Source organism: Capricornis sumatraensis, chromosome X, assembly GCF_032405125.1.
Source record: "Capricornis sumatraensis isolate serow.1 chromosome X, serow.2, whole genome shotgun sequence".
NCBI lineage: Eukaryota > Metazoa > Chordata > Mammalia > Artiodactyla > Bovidae > Capricornis > Capricornis sumatraensis.
The window spans coordinates 84,269,617-84,282,314 of NC_091092.1; the positions used below are offsets into that span (position 1 = coordinate 84,269,617).

Consider the following 12,698-nt stretch of genomic DNA (forward strand, 5'->3'; position numbering starts at 1 on the left):
CCCTCACCAATAGCATCACAAAACTGAAGTCTAATGTCAACTAGGCTGCCCTTCCGCGTCTAGAACTTGGAAACAGAACCTAGGGCAAAAAGACCTGGCTGTCGCAGATGTACTACCGGCAGCCGGACAGTCCAGTTGAGTTCTAAGAGGGGCGGGGCAGGTTGGGAGCTGGGTCGGCTGTGAGGGCGCCGAAGCCGGCCGGATCAGCCCCTGGAGGCTGGCGCAGGAGCCCGGCGAAGATTGGTTGTGTTCGTGCGTCGACCTCTCTTCATAGGCCGCGCAGGCTGCTCGCGGGGCTTTGATTGGTTCCCCGAGCGCTGAGCGGTCATTGGCTGCAGTGGGTCGTCAGGACAACTGAGAGGAAAAAGAACAGGGCTGTTGGGCCTGGCGGGTAAACCTGGGCTGCGGGCTACTGGGCGGTTCCGCGGGGCAGTATTCAGACCGCTGCGGGGCCCAGGCGCCCGGGGTTCACATCACAACTCCAGGAGGTGTCTGAGCCAGCGGGCCGGCGAGGAGTAGCGGCCAGTGAGACCCCGCGGGCCAAGACCATGGGCTGCTTCTTCTCCAAGAGGCGGAAGGCTGAGAAGGAGTCGCAACCGGAGGACGAGGAAGTGCAGCCGAAGCAGTACAGCTGGGACCAGCGCGAGAAGGTAGATTCCCTTAGCGGCTGGTCTCAGTCCTGCTGAGCAGCTCGGCAAGGGTCCCCCGCGGCCAGCAGCGCTAAGGGGGCGGGCCCAGCAGCTGCTGCCCTTGCGCGCGTGCTCTCTCCCGCGAGCTGTTGAAGTCGAAGTGAATGACTTTTGGGGGAGCCGTGAAATTGAACGCTAGAGAAGGCTTCAAGGAGGGCGGTGCAGCTCTGGATGGGGCCCTAGAGCTCATTGTCCAGGCACTTGGACACTGCGGGCTTTCCCTCCTCTCTGCATCCTGCTCTCCGGTCCAAGAATGGACTCCGGAGAAGGAAGGAGAACCTGGAATGCCCCAAATCACGTCTGCTCATTTCACTTGCAGCGCTGAGCAGGGTTTTGTCCAGTCCTCGAGTTACTCTTGGGACTGATCTCATCTCTTTTGCAGCTTATGTTCTTTCTGTGGCTGTTTTCTCTTTTCTGTTCCCTAGTCAGTAAATCTCTGGTGCCTCCTGATATATTCCACTGCAAAATTTTCTCAGTGACGAAGTGGACCATTTGACATATACAGCCCTGCTTTCCCTCCTCTTCGCCGAAAGGAATAATGAAAATCAAATCAGTCTTTGGAATGTGTGTTAAGACTGTAAGGTGAAAATAATCTACATAAGCTAGGCAGTATTTTACTGTTGAATGAATGAAAATGCCCTTATTTTTACTTTTCCCTATAGCCAGAAACGAAAAACCTTTGAACACGTCCACTACCTTTGAACAGTTTTACAGTCTTACACAAAACACACTTAGTCATAAATTTCATAATGCTTCCTCTTTCTACATAGTTCTCCATTTATGTTTAGAAAAATACTTTGATAGATCCATTAATTTTTTTCTCTTCTAAACAAAATGATAAAAATTTTTAAATGAGTGTTATGAACAGCTAATACAACTCCTTGCTTAATAAAACATCTTTATCAATGAATGCTTTATAGTAAATGTTTTATTAATGATTTGTTTTCATAGACCATCCTACATGATTTCCAGTCCCCCGCAGAATTTATTCACATAAACTCGGTTCTCCAAGTGTCAGATTTTAAAAATTGGATGCCTTTTTACAGACTTCTCAGCCCCATCTTTCTGCCCCTGCTTCATAGGGTTGCATAGTCGGTTTATTCTATTTTATCCATACTTGATAGCAGCATTTTTAAATTATATTTATTTTTAATTGATTGATAATTGCTTTACAATATTGGTTTGCTTTCTGCGATAATCAACATGAACTAGCCATAGGTGTACATATGTCCCCTCGCTCTTGAACCTCCCTCCCACCTCCCACCCTTTCCAACCCCTCTAGGTCCTTACAGAGCCTGGGATTGAGTTCCCTGAGTCATACAGCAAATTTTCATTGGGATAGCAGCATTTTATAATGTAGGAGTGGAAAGTACTGTACTTTCTGTCTGAAAGCAAGCCCTTTTAAAAATCTTTTTTATTGTTAGAGAATTACCAGCTTACATTTTGAAACAACAGAGATAACACATTTCCCAACATTGCTTTTTCTTTTTGGAATTTTTTATTCTTTTGGAATTACTAAGAATTCATTCTTGGACCCCTCTAATTTATGATGACCTGCTAAGGTTTTATATGATTTTAAAGTTTTTTTTCTGCTCCTTAACTCATGAGCTCAGTATGGGTAGTATACATATGTTCTATATTAATCCAGTGATACTTTTATTGAGTTTAGCATGGTCTTGCTTGCTCCTAGAAGATTTTAATTGTACCTTAAAAGAAACAGGATGTAAATACAGCCCAGAGAACATGAATGAGATATATTGAAGTTATATTAACAGAATGGTTTGTATTAAAAGTTTAGATCTCTGTAATGTGATCATGAAATATAAACAATTTTAAAGTTACATCAGAAAATTACCATTCAACTTGTAAGACTTAGCTGTAAAAACAAAGTGCATTGCCTGAAAAGTTTCCTTGCAACTTGGAAAAGTGGTGTTTAGACTTTTCCTTAGGTTGCATAATCAGTATCCTTATTGAGAGGCACCCTCAGGGGTTTGGATTTTGAGTTGTGTAATTGAGTCAGTCTTAGGGGACTGAAGCTAGAAGAAATTGTCTCAATTAGAAAGAATGTTTGGGGACTTAGGTGTTGTTATGACAACGGACTTACTGTAATCAACAGTGTAAGAAGCTCATTTTCTGTTGCTGACTTTGAAAAAGAAAAAAAACTTATACAGTTACTACATTGATAAGATGCAAAGTATTTTTGGATTGTAAGATCTGTGTTTAAATCCTTTGGAAAGAAATGCTTGTATCCTTGTTATCTGTATGCTGCTTCCCATAGCTAGGTAAATTATTCAATATATATGTCCTCAAACACCAAGGAAGACTCACAATGACAAGAATTATTTTCCATGCCCTTGAAGAGCTAACTGGCATTTTTAAATTAAAACAGGAAATATTTAAGTACAAAGGAAGGATGAGTAGTACAGAAAAATAGCTTTCATTTTCTAGTTACTTATACCGTTCTCTTCCTAGATGATAGAAATGGTGGCATAGGTATGAAAGTTGTGATTTTGAGCACGGACAATACATATTATATCCGCTCAGTTTTCTCAGCTACAAAATGAAACCTGGTAAAGATTTCTCTACTATTTAGTAAGGTAAAGACCTGTCCTGAGGAAGAGAGGTTAGATAGTATGGGCTACCTCTGAGGACAGAACTTGGACAGGCAGAACCAATCTTAATACAGTTCAGTTCAGTTCAGTCGCTCAGTCGTGTCCGACTCTTTGTGACCCCATGAATTGCAGCACGCCAGGCCTTCCTGTCCATCACCAACTCCTGGAGTTCATTCAAACTCACGTCCATCGAGTCGGTGATGCCATCCAGCCATCTCATCCTCTGTCGTCCCCTTCTCCTCCTGCCCCCAATCCCTCCCAGCATCAGAGTCTTTTCCAATGAGTCAACTCTTCACATGAGGTGGCCAAAGTACTGGAGTTTCAGCTTTAGCATCATTCCTTCCAAAGAACACCCTTAATACAAGGCAGATCATAACTCAAGAGTTGTTTATCACCAGAAGGGGTGGTGACCAATCTTCATGTTGGTCAGAACATTCACATAGAGGTTGGATGGTGATTTACTGGAAAGAAGTATCTACATTGAGTAGGGGGCTGTTTTTGAGTAGATGGTGTTTTTAACCTCTTAAGTACCTAAGGTATTCTGTTACCCATGGTTGCCTACCAAACTACCCCAAAACTTAATGTCACAGAATAATGGCAAGTACTTATTTTGCTTACAACTCTGCAATTTGTGTGGGGCTTAGCCTGATTGGCTCTCTGCTCTGTGTGTCATCAATCACGGCAACTTGACTGGGGGATGGAGGATCTGCTTTCAATATGACTTAATCACAGAGGTGACTGGCAAGTTGATGCTGGCTTTTGGCTGGAAGCTTAGCTGGGGCTAAGGGCCAGGGACCTCGTCATGTAGCCTGGGCTTCCCCACAGCATGATGGCTGGGTTCCAAAGGCAAATGTCCTGAGACTGACAGAAGCTGCGTGGCTTTTTCTAACTGCTCTCTTAAGTAATGTAGCATTACTTCTGCCTTTTTTTTTTTTTTTGGCCATACCTCGAAGCATGTGGAATTTGGGATCTTAGTTCCCCAACCAGACCAGGAATGGAACCTGTGCCCCCTGCCCAGAGTCCTAACCACTGGACAGCCCGGGAAGTCTCTGCCATATTGTTTATTGAGGCAATCACAGGTGTCACCTACATCCAAAGGAAGGGGTTCTCTTGATGGGAGAAATGTCAAACTTGTCGACTTGTTTTAAATCCTGTACATAAAGTTGTTACTTAATGGAAATAACTAGTTTTTTCTTTATACATTTAAAAATAGTTTCATTGAGATATAATTAATAGGCATACAACAAGTTCACAGAGTTCTGTTTCCATCACTGTGATGTAATTTTTTAACATGTTCATCCATCACAAAAGAAACCCAGATCCATAAGTAGTTGCTCCCTACTCCCCAAAACCCCAGGAAACTATAATTTTACTTTCAATCTCTAGAGATTTTGTCTATTTGGAACATTTATCAGTGAAATCATACAGTATGTGTTCTTTTGTATACTTTCACTTAGCATGTTTCTGAGATTCCTCCATATTATAGCATATATCAATAATTTATTCCTTTTTATTGCTGAATAACCTTAACATAGAGTAGATATTTTATTTCATCTTATTTATAAATAAATTTTATTTATTTTACTATCCATTTTGTTAGACATTTGGCTTGTTTCCACTTTTTGGCCGTTACATTCCACTCCTAAGTATATCCCAGAGAAATTAAAACATACTTCCACACAGAAGCTTGTACACATATATTCGTAACAGCATTGTTTGTAATGGCCAAAAAGTTCAAATAAGCCAAAAACTAGAACAGTATGATCATTTCCCCAAATTTCCTCATGCCCTTTTGTAGTCAACTCTGCCTCTAGCCTCTGATCAGTTTTTTTTTAAATTTTTTTAATTGAAGGATAATTGCTTTAGAGAATTTTGTTGTTTTCTGTCAAACCTCAACATGAATCAACCATAGGTATACATATATACCCTCCCTTTTGAGCCTCCCTCCCATCTCCAGCCCCATCCAATCCCTCTAGATTGATACAGAGCCCTTGTTTGAGTTTCCTGAGCCATATTGTAAATTCCAGTTGGCTATCTATTTTACATATGGTAATGTAAGTTTCCATGTTACTCTTTCCATACATCTCACCCTCTCCTCCCCTCTCCCAACGTCCATAAGTCTATTCTCTATGTCTGTTTCTTCATTGCTCCCCGGCAAGTAAATTCTTCAGTACCATTTTTCTAGATTCCGTATATATGTGTTAGAATACGATATTTATCTTTTACTTTCTGACTCACTTCACTCTGTATAAAAGGTTCTAGGTTCATCCACCTTATCAGAACTGACTCAAATGTGTTTATTTTTATGGCTGAGTAATATTCCATTGTGTATATGTGCCAAAACTTCTTTATCCATTCATCAGTTGATGGGCATCTAGATTCCTTCCATGTTCTAGCTGTTGTAAATAGTGCTGCAATGAACAATGGGATGCATGTGTCTTTTTCAATTTTGCTTTCCTCAGGGTATATGTCTAGGAGTGTGATTGCTGGGTCATATGGTGGTTTTATTCCTAATGTTTTAAGGAATCTCCGTACCGTCTTCCATAGTGGCTGTATCAATTTACATTCCCACCAACAGTGCAAGAGCATTCCCTTTTCTCCACACCCTCTCCAGCATTTATTGTTTATTGACATTTTGATGAGGGCCATTCTGAACGGTGTGAAGTGATATCTCGTAGTTTTGACTTGCATTTCTCTAGAACTGGACGTGGAAGAACAGACTGGTTCCAAATAGGAAAAGGAGTACGTCAAAGCTGTATATGTCACCCTGCTTATTTAACTTATATGCAGAGTACATCATGAGAAACACTGGACTGGAAGAAACACAAGCTGGAATCAAGATTGCTGGGAGAAATATCAATAACCTCAGATATGCAGATGACACCACCCTTATGGCAGAAAGTGAAGAGGAGCTAAAAAGTCTCTTGATGAAAGTGAAAGAGGAGAGTGAGAAAGTTGGCTTAAAGCTCAACATTCAGAAAACGAAGATCATGGCATCCGGTCCCATCACTTCATGGGAAATAGATGGGGAAACAGTGGAAACAGTGTCAGACTTTATTTTGGGGGGCTCCAAAATCACTGCAGATGGTGACTGCAGCCATGAAATTAAAAGACGCTTGCTTCTTGGAAGGGAAGCTATGATCAACCTAGATAGCATATTCAAAAGCAAAGACATTACTTTGCCAACAAAGGTTCGTCTAGTCAAGGCTCTGGTTTTTCCAGTAGTCATGTATGGATGTGAGAGTTGGACTGTGAAGAAAGCTGACTGCCGAAGAATTGATGCTTTTGAACTGTGGTGTTGGAGAAGACTCTTGAGAGTCCTTTGGACTGCAAGGAGATCCAACCAGTCCATTCTGAAGGAGATCAGCCCTGGGTGTTCTTTGGAAGGAATGATGCTAAAGCTGAAACTCCAGTACTTTGGCCACCTCATGTGAAGAGTTGACTCATTGGAAAAGACTGTGATGCTGGGAGGGATTGGGGGCAGGAGGAGAAGGGGACGACAGAGGATGAGATGGCTGGATGGCATCACAGACTCGATGGACATGAGTCTGAGTGAACTCCAGGAGTTGGTGATGGACAGAGGGAGGCCTGGCGTGCTGCGGTTCATGGGGTCGCAAAGAGTCAGACACGACTGAGTGACTGAACTGAACTGAACTGAATAATGAGCAATGTTGCGCATCTTTTCATGTGTTTGTTAGCCATCTGTATGTCTTCATTGGAGAAATGTCTGTTTAGGTCTTTTCCCCACTTTTTGATTGGGTTGTTTGTTTTCCAGGTATTGATTTGTATGAGCTGCTTGGATATTTTGGAAATTAATCCTTTGTCAGTTGTTTCATTTGCTATTATTTTCTTCCATTTTGAGGGTTTTCTTTCACCTTACTTATAGTTTCCTTTGATGTGCAAATGCTTTTAAGTTTAATCAGGTCCCACTTGTTTACTTTTGTTTTTATTTCCATTACTCTAGGAGAAGGCAATGGCACCCCACTCCAGTACTCTTGCCTGGAAAATCCCATGGACAGAGGAGCCTGGTGGGCTGCAGTCCATGGGGTCACAACTGAGCGACTTCACTTTCACCTTTCACTTTCACACATTGGGGAAGGAAATGGCAACCCACTCCAGTGTTCTTGCCTGGAGAATTCCAGGGACGGTGGAACCTGGTGGGCTGCCATCTATGGGGTCACACAGAATCGGACATGACTGAAGCGACTTAGCAGCAGCAGTAGCAGGAGGTGGGTCACAGAGGATCTTGCTTTGATTTATGTCATCGAGTGTTCTGCCTGTTTTCCTCTGAGAGTTTTATAGTTTCTGGTCTTACATTTAGATCTTTAATCCATTTTGAGTGTATCTTTGTGTATGGTGTTAGGAAGTGTTCTAATTTCATTCTTTTACATATAGCTGTCCAGATTTCCCAGCACCATTTATTGAAGAGGCTGTCTTTGCCCCATTGTATATTCTTGCCTCCTTTGTCAAAAATAAGGTATCCATAGATGCATGGGTTTATTTCTGGGCTTTCTATCTTGTTCCATTGGTCCATATTTCTTTTGTGTGTGTGCCAGTAGCATACTGTCTTGATGACTGTAGCTTTGTAGTATTACCTGAAGTCAAGAAGATTGATTCTTCCAGCTGCATTCTTCTTTCTCAAGATTGCTTTGGCTATTCGGGGTCTTTTGTGTTTCCATATGAATTGTGAAATTTGTTGTTCTAGTTCTGTGAAAAATGTCATTGTTAATTTCATAGGGATCACATTGAATCTATAGATTGTATTTGGTAGTAATTTGCATAATATTGATTCTTCCCAGGAACATGGAATATCTCTCCATCTGTTTATGCTATCTTTGATTTCTTTCATTAGTGTCTTATAATTTTCTGTGTACAGCTCTTTTTTCTGCTTAGGTAAGTTTATTCCTAGATTTTTAATTCTTTTTGTTGCAATGGTGAATGGGATTGCTTCCTTAATTTCTCTTTCTGATTTTTCATTGTTAGTATATAGAAATGCAAGTAATTTCTTGCATTTTGTATCCTGCAACTTTGCTAAATTCACAGATTAGCTCTAGTAATATTTTGATACTATCTTTATGGTTTTCTATGTACAGTATTATATCATCTGCAGACAGTAAAAGCTTTACTTCTTCTTTTCTGATCTGGATCCCTTTTATTTCTTTTTCTTCTCTGATTGCTGTAGTTAGGACTTCCAGAACTATGTTGACTAATAGTGGTGAAAGTGGACGCCCTTGTCTTGTTCCTGATCTTATGGTGAATGCTTTCAGTTTTTCACCATTGAGAATGTTTGCTGTAGGCTTATCATATATGACCTTTACTATGTTGAGGTAGGTTCCTTCTATGCCCATTTCTTGAAGAGTTTTAATCATAAAAGGGTGTTGAATTTTTTTCAAAGGCTTTTTCTGCATCTATTGAGATGATCATATGGATTTTATCTTTCAATTTGTTAATATGGTGTATCACATTGATTGATTTGCGTATATTGAAGAATCCTTATATTCCTGGAATAAACCCAACTTGATTATGGTGTATGTGTTTTTTGATGTGTTGCTGAATTCTGTTTGCTAAAATTTTGTTGAGGATTTTTACGTCCATGTTCATCAGTGATACTGGCCTGTAGTTTTCTTTTTTGTGTTGTCTTTGTCTGGTTTTGGTATCAGGGTGATGGTGGCCTCATAGAATGAGTTTGGAAATGTTTCTTTGCAATTTTTTGAAAGTATTTTAAAACGATAGGCATTAGCTCTTCTCTAAATGTTTGATAAAATTCTGTGAAGCCATCTGGTCCTGGGCTTTTGTTTTTTTTTGGAGATTTTTGATCACAGCTTCAATTTCAGTGCTTGTAATTGGGTTGTTCATAATTACTATTTCTTCCTGGTTCAGTCTTGGAAGATTGAACTTTTCTAAAAATCTGTCCATTTCTTCCAGGTTATCTATTTTACTGCAATATAGTTGTTCATAATAGTCTCTTATAATCCTTTGTACTTCTGCATTGTCTGTTGTAACCTCTCCTTTTTCATTTCTAATTTTGTTGATTTGATTCTTTTCTCTTTTTTTCTTGATGAATCTGGCTAAGGGCTTGTCAATTTTGTTTATCTTCTCAAAGAACCAGCTTTTAGTTTTATTAATCTTTACTATTGTTTCTTTCATTTCTTTTTCATTTATTTCTGCTTGGGTCTTTATGATTTCTTTCCTTCTACTAACTTTGGGGTTTTTTGTTCTTCTTTTTCCAGTTTCTTTAGGTGTAAAGTTAGGTTGTCTATTTGACGTTTTTCTCATTTTTTGAGGTAGGATTGTATTGCTATAAACTTCCCTCTTAGAACTGCTTTTTTTGCATCCCATAGGTTTTGAGTTGTCCTGTTTCATTGTGATTTGTTTCTAGAAACTTTTTTATTTCCCTCTTGATTTCTTCAGTAACCTGTTGGTTATTCAGAAATGTGCTGTTTAATCTCCATGTGCTTGTGTTTCTTACAGTTTTTTTTTTCTTGTAATTAATATTTAGTCTCATAGCATTGTGGTCAGAGAAAATGCTTGATATGACTTCAATTTTCTTAAATTTACTGAAGTTTGATTTGTGACCCAAGATGTGGTCTATCCTGGAGAATGTTCCATGTGCACTTGAGAAGAAGGTGTATTCTTCTGCATTTGGATGGAATGTCCTGAAGATGTCAGTGAGATCCATTTCATCTCATGTATCATTTAAGGCTTGTGTTCCTTATTAATTTTCTGTTTTGATGATCAGTCCATTGGTGTGAGTGGGGTGTTAAAGTCTCCTACTATTATTGTGTTACTGTCAGTTTCTCCTTTTATGTCTGTCAGTGTTTGTCTGATGTATTGAGATTCTCCTATGTTGGGTGCATAGATATTTACAATTGTCATGTCTTCCTCTTGGATTGATCCCTTGATCATTATGTAGTATCCTTCCTTATCTCTTGTAATCTTTATTTTAAGGTCTGTTTTGTCTGATATGAAGATTGCTACTCCAGCTTTCTTTTGCTTCCCATTTGCATGGAATATATTTTTCCATTCTCTCACTTTCAGTCTATGTGCGTCTTGAGGTCTGAAGTGGGTTTCTTGTAGACAGCATATATATATGTCTTGTTTTTGTATCCATTCAGCCAGTCTGTGTCTCTTGGTTGGAACATTCAATCCATTTGCATTTAAAGTAATTATTGATACATATGTTCCTATTGCAACTTTCTTAATTGTTTGGGGTTGATTTTGTAGATCTTTTTTCTTCTGTTGTATTTCTTGACTATATAAGTCCCTTTAAGATTTGTTGCAAAGCTGGTTTGGTGGTACTGAATTCTCTTAACTTTTGCTTATCTGAAAAGCTTTTTATTTCTCCATCAATTTTGAATGAGATCCTTGCTGGGTACAGTAATCTTGGTTGTAGATTTTTCCCTCTGGTCTGCAGAAAGATCAGCTGTTAATCTTATGGGGTTTCCCTCATATGTTACTTGTTGCTTCTCCCTTGCTGCTTTTAATATTCTTTCTCTGTGTTTAGTCTTTGTTACTTTGATTAGTGTGTGTCGTGGTGTGTTTCTCCTTGGGTTTATCCTGTATGGGACTCTCTGTGCCTCTTGGACTTAATTGACTATTTCCTTTTCCATGTTGGGGAAATTTACAACTCTAATCTCTTCAAAAATTTTCTGATACCCTTTCTTTTTCTCTTCTTCTTCCGGGACCCATATAATTCAAATGTTGGTGCATTTGAAATTGTCCCAGAGGTCTCTGAGACTACCTTCAGTTCTTTTCATTCTTTTTACTTTATTCTGCTCTTCAGAAGTTATTTCCACCATTTTACCTTCCTCCTCACTGATTCATTCTTCTGCTTCATATATTCTGCTTGATTCCTTCTAGAGTATTTTTAATTTCAGTAATTGTGTTGTTTGTCTCTACATGTTTATTCTTTAATTCTTCTAAGCCTTTGTTAGTTGATTCTTGCATTTTCCCCATTTTGTTTTGAAGGTTATTGATCATCTTTACTATCATTATTCTGAATTCTTTTTCAGGTAGTTTGCCTATTTCCTCTTCATTTATTTGGACTTCTGTGTTTCTAGTTTGTTCCTTCATTTGTGTAGTATTTCTCTGCCTTTTCATTTTTTTTTTTCACTTACTGTGTTTGAGGTCTCCTTTTCCCAGGCTCCAAGTCTGAATTCTTTCTTCCTTTTGGTTTCTGCCCTCATAAGGTTGGTCCAGTGGTTTGTATAAGCTTCTTATAGGGTGAGATTTGTGCTTAATTTTTGTTTGTTTCTTTGTTTGTTTGTTTTTCCTCTGCTGGGCAAGGCTGAGTGAGGTGGTAATCCTGTCTACTGATGATTTGGTTTGTAGTTTTGTTTTGTTTGCTATCTAGATGAGGCATAAACACAGGGTGCTACTGGTGGTTGGGTGACACTGGGTCTTATATTCAAGTGGTTTCCTCTGTGTGAGTTCTCACTATTTGATACTCCCTAGGGTGGCTGGATGGCATCACTGACTCGATGGACATGAATCTGAGTGAACTCCGCGAGTTGGTGATGGACAGGGAGGCCTGGCGTGCTGCGATTCATGGGGTCGCAAAGAGTCGGACATGACTGAGCGACTGAACTGAACTGAACTGAACTGAGGGTTAGTTCTCTGATAGTCTAGGGTCTTGGAGTCAGTGGTCCCACTCTAAAAGCTCAGGGCTTAATCTCAAAAAAGAACAGGGGATCTTCAATGGTGGGACCAGAATTCAAAAAAGATGTCCCCACAGCCCCACCAAGTTGGTATCTCCAGATGTGCATCTCCACCACATGCTTTGCAACACACAGCACTGCAACCACTCCCATCTGGGTCCCCAAGTCAGTCCTGTAAGCTCCACCTATCCAGGTTGGAGGCTCAGATCCTCATTTCACGAGAGTCCTGGTAAGACTTCTGTATCTAACCTTGTCTTCCGGGTTGTCATTCTGCAAGCAGGAATGTACTGGGGGTCACATAGTTTATGCCTCCAGTCCAGCTGCGTGCCTTGGAGGACATCCTTGCTCCAGGTTCCTCATTTATAAAATGAAGGACTAGACTTCATACCCTCTGTAGCACCACAGTCTCTCTGATCAGTTTTTTTTTATCCCTGTAGTTTTATCTTTTTGAGAATCTCCTGTAAGTGGAATCATGTAGTAGATAACATTTTGAATCTGGCTTCTTTCAGTTAGCATCATGCATTTAAGATTCATCTATGTTATTGCATATATCAGTTCCTTTTTATTGCTGAGTCGTAATCCATTTTTTTGAATGTACCACGTATCCATTCACCACTTGAAGGACATTTGGGTTGTTTACAAATTCTGGTAATTAGAAATAGTTACCAGAAATATTTGCATACAGGTTTTTGAACAGAAGTAAGCTTTCATTTCAATTGAGTGAATACCTAGGAATGAGA

General features: G+C 39.8%; 1 protein-coding gene across 1 annotated transcript in view; it reads left to right on the forward strand.

Annotated features, from left to right (window-relative positions):
• Positions 1–548: 548 nt before the first annotated feature.
• Positions 549–12,698, forward strand: part of RP2 (RP2 activator of ARL3 GTPase) — a 50,534-nt gene continuing 38,384 nt past the window's right edge. Inside the window, exon 1 of the mRNA XM_068963038.1 lies at positions 549–650. Coding sequence (XP_068819139.1) covers positions 549–650 — 102 coding nt within the window. The remainder of the gene's footprint in view (positions 651–12,698) is intronic.